Source organism: Tupaia chinensis, unplaced genomic scaffold (genome assembly GCF_000334495.1).
Source record: "Tupaia chinensis unplaced genomic scaffold, TupChi_1.0 Scaffold000023_1, whole genome shotgun sequence".
Taxonomy (NCBI): Eukaryota; Metazoa; Chordata; class Mammalia; order Scandentia; family Tupaiidae; genus Tupaia; species Tupaia belangeri.
In genome coordinates, this window is record NW_006159453.1 from 407,491 (window position 1) to 425,313 (window position 17,823).

Below are 17,823 nucleotides of genomic sequence, written 5' to 3' on the forward strand. Positions count from 1 at the left end.
CCGATATACCCTCTATGAAAATAACCACAGACTTTTAGAAACCAAGATGTATAATATGTATTATATGTACTGTGGCAGCAACTAAGTTTCCTTCTCAGTTTAATTTTATTTGCAAGCAGAAAAACCATACAAGGGGGAAATGAACCTATTGTTAAAAGAAAAAATTTATTAGGGAGCTGGTAGTGTAGTGGTTAAGGCACTGGACTCCCATATGGCCAAGTGCAGTTCGAGTCCTGGGCCTGGTGGCTTGAAAAATCACACCAGGCACATGTATGTGAGTGCCCCAAATTCCAGGAGAATGGAGAAGGGATTATAGCATGCCCATCCCCTGGGCAGGAGGTGAGTTCTCAGTTTCACTTTTGCTGTCTCTGTCTTTTTCTGGCAAGTGTACAGGACCTATGGCAAATACTTTAAACAATGTATATTAGATTTACTAGACTCTGCCTAAATAAAGTTGTGTCTCTCACTCTGTCTTTCCTCAGAATCGTTCTTTAAGCCTGAATAAACCTTTCTTTATGCTCATTCCTAGTCATCATTTAAAATGCAAATTGGTCTTTCTTGATCCTTCCAGGCCACATTTAGTGCTCTATTTCATGTGTCATAATTCTCTATCCATTCCTGTATTTACCTACTTTGTTTCAAGTATGTATCTTTTTTTCCCCTTACATTAGACTTGAGAATAGATTCTTCATATTCATCCCTGTATACCTAAAAATAGGCCTTTAAGTATTTTCTGAATGAATGTTTTTTTTGGAGAAGTTTTGCCAGAAAGAGAGACACAGAGAGATAGAAAGCGAGAAATCACCCCCCAGGGGGGATGGCCACGCTGCAATCCTTTCTCCTCCATTCTCTTCTCGGGATCTTGGGTACGCACGCACACGCGCCCATGTGAGTTTAAGCCACAGGGTCCGGGACTCAAACTGCGGTTGACTACATGGGAGTCCAGCGACATATCCATTACACCAATTGCTGGTCCCCTGAGTGAATGTTTTATGGGAAAACAGAGTGGCTCAGCATAATCCTTAACATTAAGATTTTACCATTTACAACTTTCACATTTCTTAATCTGTCATGACTTTTTTAATTTAAAAAAAAAATTTTAAGTTTACTAATTTCTTCAAAAAAGGGAGAGAGGAGAGGCACAAAGACAGAGATATCCAAGCTGCCCCTCTTCACACTAAGAAGTCTCAGTCAGCAAATACCATGGGCATGCTAGCACCCAGAGTGTCACAATGTTATACAAACATTTTTAGATGAAACTCTAATTAGGTAATTATTTTAGTTAGAAAAATTATGTTACCAATTAAGTACAAATTTTTCAGCCTAGAGTTCAAGGTCCTTCAAATTAGTGTCTTTCTGGCGAACAGACGCACCCTATAGCAAAAACCTCTCCAAAAAAAGAAAAAGGCCAGAGTGGGATGGTGGTATGATAGGTAATAGTAATAAAAGAGAAAGAAGAAAGAAATGTTGGGACTAGCAGATGGAGTAAAGATTACATTGCTGGACTTCCACGTGGTCAACTGTAGTTCGAGTCCCAGGCCTGGCAGCTTAAAACTCATGCTAGACACATGTGCATGTGCATCCAAAATCCTGGGAAGGGAATGGAGGTGAAGGGACTGTGGTGTGGCCATCCTCCCTGGGGAGTGATTTCTCGCCTTCTGTCTCTGTCTCTCTGGTAAATGCATGTGCCCTATAGCAAAAAAAAAACAAATAAAAATAAAAAAGAAAGAAAGAAATGTTATTACCCTCAGGGAAGGCTATCCAAGTAACCATAGTGTCAGAAGGAAGTATCATAAAGGAAGAGATCTATGTTAAATGTTATTTTAAAAACTCTAGGGGCCAGCAGGTGGTATGGCAAAGTCGCTGGATTTGCTGATTAAATGTTTCTGGGGGGGGGGGTAGAACAGAAGTCAAATGAGTGAAATAAGTGACATATATACATTTTTGAAAGACGGTAATATAGAGCCAGTCCCATGGTCTAGTGGTTAAGGGAGCTGGATCCCACATGGCCTACTCTGCAGTTGGGAGTCTTCACCATGGCAGCCTGAAAAATATTCTTAGTGTATGTGCACCCCATATCCTGACAGGATAGAGAAATGCAGAGGGACTAGTATGACCATACCCCATGGGGGGAGGATGCTTTCTCTGTCTCTTTCTGTCTCTGACCAGTACATGTACCTCTAAAGATGGTTAAAAAAAAAAAAAAGAAAGAAAGAAAGAAAGAAAAGAAATGAGTAAGTTTTAAAAGATAGACGATATTAGGAAAAAGATCGAAATTTTTTTTCAGAGAGATTTTTGCTATAGAGTGCATGCGCTCACCAGAGAGACAGGGAGAGAGACAGAAAGAAATCATTCCCCAGGGGGCATGGCCACATTGCAATCCCTCCTCTTCCATTCTCCCTTTGGGATCTTGGGAACACACGCACACATGCCCAGTGTGACCTTTAAGTCACTGCATCTGGAACTTGAATCGTGGTCAACTACATGGGAGTCCAGTGACATAAACATTCTGCCATCTGCTGGTCCCAATAAGATAATTTTAAAACTAAACAAAACATTACTTAATTAGTTGGCAGAGGACCTGTGCACTTACCAAAGAGAGAGAAAAAGAGACACAGAGAGAAAAGCACCTCCATTGGGGCATGGTCACGCTGCAATTTCCCCTCCTCCACTTCTCCATCCCTTTAGGATGTTAGAGAACATATACATGCACCTCATGTGCTTTTCAAGTCACCAGCACCAGGATCTGTAGTGGGGTTAACCATGTGGGATTTGGCTCTCTTAACCACCAGACCAGAGGGCTGGCTCAGCAAAAACATTCTTTTGCTTAAGAAATTAGAAATCGGGTGTTCTAATAATTATTTTCATCAAATTGCTTAAGAAATTAGAAATCGGGTGTTCTAATAATTATTTTCATCAATTTTTATAAAGAAATATGGAAAATAGTTAATTCTAATGCAATAGCACACTTAATTTTGCCTTTAAGAACCACTGTTGAGGGGCTGGCAGGTGGCATTGTGGTTAAGGGTGCTGGGCTCTCACAGAGCCGACTGCAGTTCAAGTCCTGGACCCGGCAGCATGCTTTCTCACTTTCCTTCTCTCCCTTGCTCTGTCCCTCTCTAGTCAAAATTATAAATAGTTAAATAAAATAATTCTTAAAAAAAAAAGGAGCCACTGTTAATTAATATAATTTTATGTGTATTCATATCCACAAATTAAAAATTAGTGTTATTTATTCTAATTTCTTTTTCCCTTTGCCTCTCACCCAACCCATCTCAACTGTCTTTCTTCCAGATGGAGGTATGAAAGAGAGATAAGTAAGCAGAACCTTTCTAATTTACTTCATCTTTGGAGCTTTTTTTTTTTAAAGAGAGATTTTTATTCTAGGGCACATGCACTCACAGCAGAGACTCAGAGAAACAGAAAGCGAGAAATCACCAACTGGAGGGATGGCCATGCCACAATCCCTTCTCCTCCATTCTCCTATTGGGATTTTGGACATGCACGCACATGCGCCTGGTGTGAGTTTTAAGCCTCCAGGTCCGGGACTCGACCTACAGTCAACTATTTGGGAATCCAGTGACGTAACTATTACACCATCTCTTGGTCCCCATCTTTGGAGATTTTAATTATGTTTTTACATTCTTATTCTACATACTAAAATGAATCATTTATAACTTAATTTTAATCTTGATGTATTAAAGGATAGCCCTTCCAAATTTTTGTTACTGGCTTTAAATGAGGTTGTCCTTACATCAGCATTTAAAATAAAGTATTAAAAAAATGAAACAAAATGAGTGATAAAAAGATATACTTACTTATTAGTTCCTTTCATATTCAGACCTTAAGTATTTTGTGTTCTAGGGAGGAAAGGCAGCTGCTACAATTTTACATCTCTGCTAATCTTCCTCACAAGAGCAAAGAAATAACTAGGAATCTTCACTCATAGCCCAGTGTAAAAAAGAAAAAAAAAAAAAAAAAAAGGAAAATTATGAATAAAAAAATACATGACAGATAGAGACAGATATGGGGGTCTGCAGGTGGCATGGTGGTTGGGATGCTGGACTCCCACATGGCCTATCACATTTCAGGTCCCAGACTCTGTGATTTGCTTTCTCATTTTCCCTTTCTGTCTCACTCTGGTCAAAATAAAAAATAAAAATAACAAATAAATCAAATAAATAAATATTTAACAAAATAAACATTTAAAAAAGAGATAGATATAGCAGGCAGTCAATTGTTTATTATTTGTTTCACTTACCTTTTCTGCTCTGGCAAGAATAAGGTATATTCTATTTTAAAGTTCCATAATAAATATAAGCAGATAAAAGTAGTGGCTAGAACATCACCATACTATAGTAGAAAGAGTACAGGTTTTAGAGTCAGAACACATGAGTTGAAATATAGATTCTAATACTTCCTAACTAACTGAACTTAAACATTTCACTGAAGTCAAGCTTTCTTAGTAGACTATAATATTAGGAACCATGACTCTTTGGTTGACTGCTATAAGCCTGGTCAATAGAAAATGCAATCTGGATTCAGTTTCTGCTACAGAAAAAAACTGATATAACCAGAGTGAAGATATGTTTCTAGGTTCCTCAAAGTAACTGGAAGCCAAGAGGAAGTGAAAGGAGCAATCTCCTCCTTCTTCTTCCAGCCTTGCAATCTACCTCTTGCTTCTCCTTACTGGCAGCATAGTTTAATGGAGAGTCAGCTAGCAAAGCAGATATGTAAGTTTGCAGAATACTAGGCCCAGCTAAAAAAGAAAGCATAGACAAGTGGGTTTTTGAAGAACAAATTATTTCATGTAAGTTTCTCTACTTCTGAGTCTGTTTCCTAATATGTAAGTGACTTTAATAACAATTACATTATTTCATAAAAAATCTGCAAGGTATATGAATTATCTTAAAAGACTAACATCTTTCTTTTTATTGGGTATTTAATTTGGTACCCTCTAAGTGATCTGTAATGACACAGAATTAATAAATACTAACCAAATTAATTTTTTAAAATGATCACTCCTGGGGCTAGCAGGTGACATAGCGGTTAAAGTTCTGGACCCGACATGGCTGACTGCAGTCTGAGTCCTGGACCTGGCAGCTTGCAACTCACACTGGGCACATGTGCATGTGTGGCCAAAGTCCTGAGAGGAGACTGGAGGAAAAGGGATTGCAGTGTGGCCATCCCTCTGAGGGTGATTTCTTGCTTTTTTGTCTTTCTGTCAAGCACATGCACTCTATAGCAAAAATCTCTCTCTCTCTCTCTCAAAAAACAAAATCACTCCTTTGCTGTCTCATATTCATGTGGATTATAGCGCTGTTTGCATGTGATCATGCCTGCCTCAAAATCTTTTCCTTTTTAGTACTTACTCTCACAGGTTGTTGAAAAGATTAATTGAGATAATACATGTAAATTATGGCAATGTGATTAACACATAGTTATGACTCAAAAATGTTAGTAATAGCAAGAATTTATTTTTCTTCCTTTTTTTGGAGAGGTTTTTGTTACAGGGCGCCAGAAAGAGACAGAAAGAAAGACAGAAAAGTTAGAAATCACCCCCCAGGGGGGATTCCCATACCGCAATCCCTTCTCCTCCATTCTCCTCTCGGGATCTTGGGCACGCATACACGTGCCCAGCGTGATTTGTTTAAGCCACTGGTCCAGGACTTGAACCGCGATCAACTACATGGGTGTCTAGCAACAGAGCCATTACACCAAATTCTTGCTAGTCCCAAGAAATTTTTTTCTGATTAGTTTAAATGTCTAGTAACACCAGATTCAATTTTTTTTTTTTTTTTTTGGTTTGGTTTTTAGGTCTTTGTCATAGGGCATGTGTGCTTGTCAGTGAGAGACACAGAGAAAAAGTGAGAAATCATCCCCAGGTGGGATGGCCATGCCACAATCCCTTCTCCTCTATTCTCCTGTCAGGATTTTGGGCACATGTGCAGATGTGCCCAGTTTGATTTTCCAGCCACCAGGTCTGGGACTTGAACCATGGTCAAACATGTAGAAGTCCAATACCCCAACCAACACACCACCTACTGGCCCCAACTCAAATGTTTTCTGATGTAAACAAATGTTATGGCTGCAGGGAAGTCAACTATGGCATCAATCCAGAAGAGGATAATTAAAATGGTATTTCTCAAAACAAACTAACAAACAAAAACCTCAAAAATAAATAAATAAATTAAAATAAAATGGCACTTCTCCGTTCTAATGGCTATTACATTACCTACTGGGAAATCTTACCTACTCTATTCACTCCCAAATCATTTTACAGTTTCAAATGAGAAGCCAGGACTTTGTAGAAAACCTTGCTACCTCCTTCCATCTTTTCTTTAAAAAAAAAAAAAAAAAAGGGATATTATTATTTTGGTGCTAATCCTTCACAGACTAGGTATTAGAATTATAACAAGCTGGGACAGCCAGTGCCACGGGTGGTTAAGGCGGATGGATTCCACATGGTTAACTGTATGGTTCAAGGCCTGGGCATGGGGGCTTGAAAAACATGCAGGTATATGTGTATACATGCCCAAAATCCTGAGAGGAGATAGGATTGCAGTGTTGCTGTCCCCCAGGGAGGGTTTTATCACTTTCTCAGTCTCTCTCTCTCTCTCGACAGCACAGGCCTGGGAACCAGCAGTTAGCGTAATGGCTACGTTGCTGGACTCCCACGTAGTTGACCGTGGTTCGCGTCCTGGACCCGGTAGCTTAAAACTCACGCTGGGTGCGTGTGCATGCGTGCCCAAGATCCCAAGAGGAGAATGGAGGAGAAGGGATTGCGGCGTGACCATCCCCTCTGGGGAGTGATTTCTCTCTGTCTGTCTGGCGAGCGCACGTGTCCTATAGAGAAAAAAAAAAAGCAAAAACCAAAAACCTCTCCCAGAAAGCACATGCCTTATAGCATGCACATGTATGTACACACACACACACACACACACACACACACACAGAGACTATAATAAAAAAAGCTTCCTCTCTTTCTCTGCTCTACTAACTCTTTACAGTTTTTTAAGATTTGAGTGTTTTAAAGGTAAAGACCTAGTTTAACTACAAAATAGATGTCAATCAGATTTTCCTTGTATGACATTCATCATAAAATGTGATACAGTATTTTTCTCATCAGCCCATTGTTTTAAATCTTAAAAAACAGGTATAATTTTCATGTCTTTAGATGGTCATTTGGTCTAAAAAACATCAAAGTAAAATCTCAATAGTTATTTGGAATTGTTCTCTTTAGAAAACAGGCTGTAGGTCAACAAGTGGCATGGTGGTTTAAGGCACTAGTTCCCATATGGCTGACTCCCTTACCCAATGGCTTGAAAGACATACCACACACATGTGTGCATGCATGCCCAAAATCCCAAGAGAAAAAGAAGAAACTATGGCATGGCCATCCCTCCTGGCAGATGATTTCTCATTTTTTCCCTCTCCTTCTCTCTGCTGAGAGCACACACCCTATGGCAAAAAAACTTCAAAAAATAAAAAAAGGAAACAGGTTACTGCTTTACATAAACCAGAATCAAAATAGCCATCAGATTCTATAAACAACAGAAAAAGGAAATCCTCTGGGTAAATACATTGATTTAGGAAGTTATTCCGAGTGTTTCTATTAGCAAACAGGGTATGATTCAAATGATAATAATTTAAAATACATTACTTACTTTTGCAAATAATTCCTGTTGTTGTCTCAATAACTCTTCTTCAGGAAAACCAAGGTTTTCCAAACGAGAACTGGCCTTTCTTCTTTTTAATGCTACTGTCTTGCATTCTTGTAAGACTTCTTTTACTTCACTGATATAAGAGCCAAAGCCCAAACTTTCTAGTGCTAGAAATAAAATAAAAACATGAAAATTTAAAAGGGTGATAAGAACATAGCTTTTGCCCTACCTATGGAATATGAAGTTTGAGTGGATTTTTCTCTTGGGGGGGGAGTGGTATTTTTTTATCATTTTCTCATAATTTTACCGATTTTTATAGTGGTACAGCAACTGTCTAGATGGCAAAGACAAAATACATTATTGACTTGCTTAATATTATATTGCAAATCAGTTACAACTTAAAGATTATTCAAGGGATAGGCCTTACTTTTCCTTTTGTTTTGGATTAATTTTTAAAAGACTAAATCATTTCCTGGGGGAAGAAGAAAAAAGTCCAATAGAGGAAACATGTGGTTTTAGTAAGAAAAAACTTTTCCTATACCACACAGCCAGTCAAACATCATTAATTCAGTCACTTTTTCAAAAAATGTAAAACAGACAAATATTTAGAATCTATTTGTTAATAACATATTTTGTGCCCATTGTATTAGAAAAAGTAGGCTACTAACACATGTTCTAATTCTTTCCGTAGGATAGAATGAAAGAACAGGTAAGCTTTTCTTTTGTATGAACAAGAAACTAATTTTAGCAGACATTGAAACAGCCAAGTTTAAGAAATACTGATGGAAATAACTCATGAAATTCATCATTTACAGTCAGTCAATAGGTTTCTTTTGAAAATAAAACTCAAAAGGAGCACTATAAAAAACATTTTCAAGTGATTTGGCAGAAAAACTGCAATAAAAGACTATAAGGATTGAGGAAACATTACTAAAAAATTTCTTTTATTTTTTCACAACTAGAAAAATTTTTAAAGAAAAACTAAACTATACACCCTTTATGCCTTCTGTAATCCAGAAAAGGCATGAGATTTCTTTTTGTCTCAAAGTCTTTAAAATTTTATCTTGGGTCATCTGATGGCATAGTGGTTAAGACAGCTGGATCCCACGCAGCTGCACAGTTTGGATCCTACAGCTTAAGACACATGCCAGCGCCTATGCATTATGAGCCCAAAATTCCAAAAGAATAGAGAAAATGGAGAAGGGATTATGAAGTGACCATTCCCTATGAGGAGAGCTTTCTCCCTGCCCCTAACCCCATGAATGCATATACCTCTAGCAAATTAAAAAATATTAAAATAAAACAAAATTATATCTTACAGTTTTCCATAAGTTGACTAATACTCCAAAGACATATTTTTGTATTCTGAGCCAATGATGAAAGGTGAAAAACACAGTAAATCAATTTATCTCACCAGTTTTTAGTCTTTCAACAATTATGACGCATCAGACTGCACTCAATAAAGATGCTCTCAATTTTAACTTCAGGGATTTGCTCTTCCGGGAGAATACCAAAGGACCATTATAAATCAACATTCCCATATCAACTGTGGTTTCTAAGACATTATGAATGATTTACAACTTTGAAATATTTCAAATGTTAAGCTGTTTCATCAACATTCTTCAGAAATAATCTGTCAGAAGGCAGAGTACTGATGTTTGGATTTTTAATTAAGTTAAATTACTATCATTACCCCCCTACCCCTGAATCTTGAAAGGCATTATTCTGAGTTCTATATATCAAATTTACCATCACATAATTCTTGACCTCGAGGAGCTTAGGATACAGTGGAAAAAAATAACTGAAGACAAGGCAGCCTGCATTATTAGCTTGAGTTGACACACTGACTTATTTTTGTTAAGAGTCAATAATAGATGGGGCCAGCAGGTAGTGTGGTGGTTAAAGGCACTGGACTCCCATATGGCCGACCACAGTTCAAATCCTGGACCTGGCGGCCTGCTTTCTCACTTTCTCTCTCTCTCTGTCTGATCAAACTGGAAAATAATAATAATAAAGTTAAATAAAATAATTCTTTTATAAAAGTCAATGATAGAAGTCAAAATTTTTGTTTTATCTTTTCTCTTTCTAAAGACACAAACATAGAGTATTTCAATAACACTGACACTAGACAGTGACAAAAAAAACCAAGTGACTAGCTTATGGTTTCCTACCGTATTCTTTAAAAAGTCTGATTTCCTTAGCCCTAAATCAAGGTCCTCCAAGATCTAGCCTCACCAACCTTTCCTGGTTTATTTCTGTCATTACATCCCTGCATACTTCTCAGCTAAATCTGACTGCTTAATGTTTCCCAACAGGAACCATAGTTTCCCACATTTGTGCTGATGGTAAGGCATTCAAGGAACAAAGCAAAACCCATCTCCAAATTAAGCTTGCCTGATCCTCTCAGACAGATACCATCTTCCCTTTTTGAAACCATAGACTGGGTCAGCGGGTGGCATGGTGATTGGGGCACTGGACGTCCACATAACCAACTGTTCTTCGAGTCCCAGACCTGGCAGCTTGCTTACTCACTCCCTCTCTCTCTCTCTCTCTCTGGTGAGCACACGTGCCCTATAGCAAATTAGAAATTGTACTAATAAATAAATTATTCTTTAAGAAAAAGATAAAGAAATCACATAGACCTAGAACTGAAACTTAGTCAACACAGTAGTTGTATATTCTTAGATATACTGCTTAATGTTTCTAAGCTTTAGTCTTTTCATCTATAAAATGAGAATAACATCTACTTCATAACATCTTCCCACAATCAGAGGAAGTATAGTGGTTAAAGTGTAGAGGCCCTAGAGCTAACTGACTCCCAACTCTGCCTCATATTAGCTGTGTGACCCTAGGTTAAGTTCCTTCACTTTTTTAACACGTTTTTCTCACCTCTAAATAAATAAAACAACAGTAGCTGCATCTGACTGGATCAGGTTTTTATGAAGAATAAATGAATTAATATATTGGGAAGAGATTAAAACAGAGGCTGGAGTCAACAAATAATTATTATGAGGGAGTTAACAGTGTCTAGCACATGGGACCAGCAATTGGTGTAAAGGCAATGTCGCTGGACTTCTACGCAGTCGACTGTGGTTCAAGTCTCAGACCTGGTGGCTTAAACTCATACCGGGTACGTGTGCATGCGTGCTCAAGATCCCAAGAGAATGGAAGAGAAGGGATTGCAGTGTGACCATCACCCCTGGGGGGGAGGGGATTTCTCACTTTCTGTTTGTCTGTCTCTCACTTTCTTGTGAATGCACACACCCTATACCAAAAACCTCTCAAAAAAAAAAAAAATCAGTGTCTAGCACAAAAGAATCATTTAACCAACTGGACTATGTATCACTAATTTATTTTTTCTCTTAAAGAGTACTCTGATAAGCATAAGACTTAAATAAATATATAGTTAAACATTATCAATCTAAATTAAAGTTGAAGTATGTTTAAAATATATTAAATTTATGAAATTAACAATGAATACACTGAGAAACAATCCCTCAAAATGGCATACACTTGGTCAGCTACATAGCATGGTGGTTAAGTGTTAACCACGGGAAGTCAGATCCCACATGGCTGACTTGAATCTTGGCCCCGAGCAGCTGGAAAAACATTCTGGGCACAAGTGCATACATGTCTGACAGGAAAAATGCTGAGAGGAAAAAGACATGGAGAAAAGACGACTGTGTTTTGACCACACCCTACTGGAGAAGCATTCTCCCTCCCTCCTCTGGTGAGCACCTTTTGACAATGAAAAAAAAAGACCACACCCTACTGGAGTAGCATTCTCCCTCCCTCCTTCTCTGGTGAGCACCTTTTGACAATGAAAAAAAAAAAAAAAAGGCGTAAATTACTAGGCTAGACATTAAGAAAATTCTTTAACTTTACCTTTAATTCAGGAGGGCTTAGGGGAGAGGAGATAGGGAGCTTACCTTTAAATACAACACTACTGGGGGCCAGCAGGAACCATAGTGGCTAAGGCTCCCACATGGCCAACTGCAGTTCAAGCCCCTGACCTGCCAACTTGAAAAATCACATCAGGCGCATGTGCGTGCATGCACAAAATTCTACAGAGAGGAGATTGCAACGTGACCATCCCGTCTGGGGGTGGTGATTTCTCATTTTCCTTTTTCTGTCTCTGTCTCTCTCCTGCAAGTGAATGTGCTATGTGGCAAAAAATAAAGTAAAACAAACAAAAAAAAGCTGCTCTCAAAAAATGCCCATGGTTATTATTTAATGTTATTCAAAGAGCTGCTATGTATAAATACTGTACTCTCAATAAAATGGTTCAACAGGTACAGCCATTAATTTAATTTCAAAAACTGCATTGACTTTAAATTTTAAAGACATTTTGATTAATAAGTATTAACAACTGGATACAGTATCTTCTAAATCGGGAGTTTTAAAAATATTTATTATATTTTATTTATTATTATTATTTTAATTTGACCAGAGAGAGACATGGAAAGAGAGAGAGGGAAAGTGAGAAAGCAGGCCACCAGGTCTAGGAATTAAACTGTGGTCAGTCATGTAGGAGTGTACCTTAACCACCAAGCCACCTGCGGGGCCCCCTAAATAGGGAGTTATTTTACAGCATATATTATTATGTAGTAGCAATGATTCCCCCTTTAAACAAAGGAGACTATAAAAGAATAAGGGAAATGGCTCCTAGGCAAGGCTACCATTTACAATTGTGTAGGCTGTTCAGTACACATTACCATCTCTTAACCACCACGCCACCTGGCCTCACCCCTTTGTACAAAATTTAAAAAGACACTCCTTCTGGAGCCAGCAGGTGGCGTGATCCAGTAACACAGAACTTTTCCTTTGTGCTGGGCCACTATCTGGTCCCAAGCATGTTTTTCTTTAGAGAAAGTGACATATAGTACCTTTTCAAAGATATAAACCAGCATTCTTGAATTTTTCTGTTGTCTATTGCTTGTAAGGAGGGGAGAGAGTGATGTATTTCACCCAGTAATTGTTCCTTAAAAGGATGCAGGCCAAAGTGATTTCCTAGCTCAATAGCCTTGCAAAGGTTTCTGAAGACCTAAGAACAATGTCCCTGATGGTATCACTACTCTAGGAAATCTGGGACAATAATGAGACATTAATGGCAGAGAAGGAATTGAGTATCATTCATCTTTATATCCTCAGGAGTTTCTAGCACAATGCCAAGCACTTTATAAGTAGTCAATAAGCAATTGCTGGGTGGCAGAAGGAAAACAAAAAACAGAAGACAGATCAATTTTAAAGAAAATAATAATAAAATACTAACTACTGGGTGTTGGAAAAGTCATGATGTATTTTTGTTTTTCTATGCAAAAATGTGTCATGACCTTTTTGAAGACTCAATAGAAAAGCATCTAATCACATAAGCTGTGCAATGAAAATTACAAGTTTCCTTTCAGAAAAAAGTACCTATATTGGGACAAGCAGATAGCATAATGGCTATGTCTCTGGACTCCCATGTAGTCGACTGCGGTTCAAGTCCCGGACCCGGAGGCTTAAACTAACACCGGGCGCCTGTGCATGCGTGCCCAAGATCCCAAGACGAGAATGGAAGAGAAGGGATTGCAGTGTGGCCATCCCCCCTGGGGGGGTGATTTCTCACTTTCTGTCTCTCTGTCTCTGTCTGTCTTTCTGGAGAGCGCATGCACCCTATAGCAAAAACCTCTCAAAAAAGAAAGAAAGAAAAGAAGAGAAGAGAAGAGAAGAGAAGAGAAGAGAAGAGAAGAGAAGAGAAGAGAAGAGAAGAGAAGAGAAAAGAAAAGAAAAGAAAGGAAGGAAGAAAAAAGTACCTGTGTGAATGATTATTTGGGCAACATAACTCATTATTTTCATTCTCATTATTATTAGAACTTCTCTGCAAACATTCAGGTCATTTGATTTCAAAATTACTTCACACCCACTTTCCTAAACAGACTGAGGTTTAGTCTAGAACAAAGTTACCCAAAGCATGGACCATAGACCTATGCCAGAACCGTTTGAAATGGCTGTAATGAGTTAAGGATAGAAATCCAAAGTAAGGTACCAACATGGCATAATGGTTATGTCGCTGGACTCCCGCATAGTTGATCGTAGTTGGGTTCCAGGCCTGGTGGCTTAAAACTCACCCAGGACAGACCTGTATTCGGCATGCCCACCCAAAATCCTGAAAGGAAAATAGAGGAGGGACTGGGTCGTGGCCATCTCCCTTGAGGGGTGATTTCTCACTTTCTGCTTCTGTCTCCCCAGACAGCACATCCACCTTATAGCAAAAATCTCTCTTTAAAAAATAAGAATGCAGAACAAAGAATATTTAAAATTATTTATTTACACTTTGGCTTTAAAGATGGCCTCATGATACAAACATAGCAGAACTCAGCTTTATACTTTAATCAGTACCACTACAAAATTTTAAAATTATTATTTAGCATAGCATATTTCTTGAAATGTTTTCAATCCCTGACTCTCAATAACTGCAAGCTGTACCAGTAATCAAGCATAATTCATACACGAGTGGGAAAACCTTAGTTAACAGATTTGCCTAAGGCCAAAAAATTTCTAGTGTAGAACTTAGCTCTTGATTCTCAATGTCAATTCTTTCCATAATGCAACAGAACATATTGGAACTCATTCAAAAATATGTATCGACAAAAAAATAACAAAATAAAAAGATTACCTTTTATAGCTTAAAATTCTATATTCATGTGTCTGTGATCTTCAATACCAAATCTACTTCCTTATAAGCAAAACAGATTTTATATACTAAATATGGTACCTCATAGATTTAAATTTGAAAAGTTATTCCAACCTTAACATACATTTTATAGAATTATTTCAGAATGCTTAATTTGCTCCGTCAAGGTAAAACAAGGTGGCAACTTAACAAATGAAATGCCCAGAAGCAAAGTCTAGTTCATTAAACTTGTTACTAAAAATTCAAACTTCAATATATAAGAATCATATGATTTTTGGGGGGAAGTTTTTGCTTTAGGGCGTGTAAACTTGCTCATAGTGGGGAGGGAAGGAGAGAGAGAGAGACAGTGCGGGGGTAAAAGGAAAAAAAAAATCACTCCCTAGGTGGGATGGCCACACTGCAATCCCTTCTCCTCCATTCTCCTCTTGGGATCTTGGCGCGCGGGCGCGCACACACACTCACTCACACACACACACACACACACACCTGTTGTGATTTTCAAGCCACCGGGTCCAGGACTTGAATCACGGCCAGCCATGTGGGAGTCCAGCGACATAACTACTTTACCATCGGCTGTACAAGAATCGTATGATTTTAAAATGTACATTACATTCCACTTAGATACACCCCATATTCCTAAATAATCAATTCTGACAAAAAAAGCATAAAATGTCCTATCTACGAGATTTCTCCAGTGTCTCAGAATTAATCTGTAAGAACATACTTTAGGAGGAGACCAGCAGGTAGCATGATGGTTAAGGCACTGGACACTCTCACATGGCCTATCATGGTTGAGTTCCTTTCCAACTTTCCCCCCCTCTCTCTCTGTGTCTCTCTCTCTGGTCAAATAAATGAATGAATAAATAAAAATAAAGAAATAATTCTTAAAACACACACACACACACTTACAGACACTTATAACATCTAAGCCTTAAGCATTTGTTTAAAAAAAATTTTTAACCTCTCAAAACAAAACTTCCTTGAAACGATTAAGTAGTGTGAGTAAATGTATAAAATCTCCTGTCCCAATTGGGAGGATTTTGGGGCAAGTATAGATGTAGATTCTTATCCACTAAACAGCAATATTATAAGAAAAAAGAATAAATCTATTAAACTATAATATACGATTTTTTTAATTAATAATTCATGCTCATTACACAAAGGAAAATGCTTTCACTGTAACTTTCTGACTCACATGTTAAACTGAATTTGGCATATTGCAAAGTTGAACTATTTAGCATACTGCTTGCTACAGCTGCACTTCTATTCTATCATGTCAATCAGGAATCTAAATATATCCTAGAAAAGAATAAACTCTCCCCAAGAAGACAGTCTGTAATGTGTTATTAGATTTTTGAACCAATCTCTATTTCCACAGTATAAACAAATATTTAGGCAGATCCTGCTAAAATCTTTTGCAATTTTTATTAGAAAGGGAGTATTGATAAAAGGTTGTATTTTTCTTTTATGAGTTATAAAATTATAACTATCTGTGTTGGATAATCTTGTGAAAGATTTGGCATCACACATACAATGTAAAAATAAAAACAAAAATGAAGAGTAGACAACTTGGCTTTCATTTTATTTGCAAGAGCACACCAAACAAGAAGAAAACATGTACTAGCTTTAAGAACCAAATATGCTCTCTCCCAGGGATTTTTTTCTCTTTATGTACTGAAATGGTATGGGTCTACTTTAAATCTACCTTTAGGACATCATAAAGGATAAAAAATGAATCATTTAATCCTTTTGTCTATACTGACAGTAAAATACTAGATATGATCAATATGAACAGATGAATTTTCTACTAACAATAGAAAAGTTACCTTTCAAAAAGTTACATTATAAGGTGCTCCAGTGGCATAATTGGCACAGGACATTTATAAAAAGTTAAATTATAAAAATGAAATGGTAGGCAAGTGCCCACCTACCAAAATTAAAATTAACCACGACTTTTTTCTGACTTCAAAAGCTATCAAAACTGTTAGATTTTAATTAGATTACTACAAGAGGCAAGTTATCACCTCAAACTGAATGCAACTTTTCATACAAGTCACAGAATGTGCTTCCCAAAACATTATGACTAGTAAATATGTTTCCACTCCCTGAAATCATCAGCATATTGCCCTCCAAGTCCCTATAACTGGGTTAAATCATTTCCAAGGGAAGAACCATTGAAACTTTCAGAAGCAGTCTTCAATAAAAGAGTGTGTAAACATACAAATGGGAATGCAAGCAGGAAAGGGAAACGTTCTGTTTTTAAAAAAATGTTTTTAACCTCTTCTATAACTTTCCAATCTAAGCTTTTACATTTAATCTCTATAGAGCAAAAAAATGGCATAATACAAAAAAGAAAGAAAGAACATTTATCTTTTCCTTACAGAACAGGAATGATTTGGTAACTTGATGAACGTCCGTCCCAACATGAACTGTTTTAAAGGAGAAAATACACTCCCCCTCTATTCAACACGAATAAACTCCACAAGGTTGAATACACTTTATTTGTTTGCTCAGAAAATGAATCTTTACCTCTACACAGGAGAAAAGGTCGAGTGGGAAAGGGGTCCTCTGACTCCCCTCTGAAGTTCCTGTCTGAATTCTAACTTCCTGGGGGAGAACCTACGGTTGCTTTCTCAGTTGTCATTACCTAGACTCAACTGTGGGCAGGCGATTCTCGTTGCTCTGGTCTACCTGGCTGTAAGGTGAGGCCACTCCGAACAGTTTAGGAACGTCAGCCGCCCTTTACACCCGCCCTCCTCGCTGGAGTCCGCTGGATGACAAGTACAAGACGACCTCAGAACGTTATGACGGCACCGGCTGCCCCGGTGCCCATGTGGCTTCTTCGTTACCAGTACTTACCGGGGAAGAAAAACGAAGGCTTCGACACGAATCACGCGACTACTGTCCCCACGGTTCTCATGTAAACCAAATCCTACACACGACTTACCTTGTATGACATGCTCTGGGGAAATGGTCTTCTTTTCCGATTTGTTGCAAATCTCATTGGCTTCGGAAGAAATGAGGTGAATGAATTCAGTGCAGCAGTTCACCACCAGCTCGCGGGCGTCGTTGGCCACCCGGACGTTGGGGAGAGTCTCTTTGATCATCTTATTGATAGCAGCTCTGGGGATTGTGAGATCATCGTCGTTGCCGGACGAGGAGGCCATCGTGCCTTCCTGTCTCTCGCGCTCGGCTTTTAAAAACTCCCGGCTTCTGGTCCACTACTCCAGAGATTTCTCAAAAGGCCCTCAGAGAGGGACCGGGGGGCACGCTGAGAAGGGGGTGCAGAAACGAAGAAGGGGAAGGACTGGGCTCGACGGGGCGGTAACACCGTGTGCGGGAGAGGCAGGCGAGCGTGGGAGCGAGGTCGGTGGGGACGGCACTGCCCAGGCTGAGGAGAGGGGAAAGGCGGTCAGAAAATGTGAGCGGCTGGGGACCTTCGAGTCGCCACCCGGGCCCGACGGCGCCGGAACACCAGCGCTG

At 38.6% G+C, this 17,823-nt stretch overlaps 1 protein-coding gene across 1 annotated transcript in view; it reads right to left on the bottom strand.

Moving 5' to 3' along the window:
- DR1 (down-regulator of transcription 1) overlaps positions 1–17,817 on the bottom strand; it is a 21,073-nt gene extending 3,256 nt beyond the window's left edge. The window contains exons 1-2 of the mRNA XM_006140138.3: positions 17,288–17,817; positions 7,668–7,831 (exon numbers count right to left, since the gene is read on the bottom strand). Coding sequence (XP_006140200.1) covers positions 7,668–7,831; positions 17,288–17,507 — 384 coding nt within the window. The 5' untranslated portion in view covers positions 17,508–17,817. The remainder of the gene's footprint in view (positions 1–7,667; positions 7,832–17,287) is intronic.
- Between the last annotated feature and the right edge of the window lie 6 nt (positions 17,818–17,823).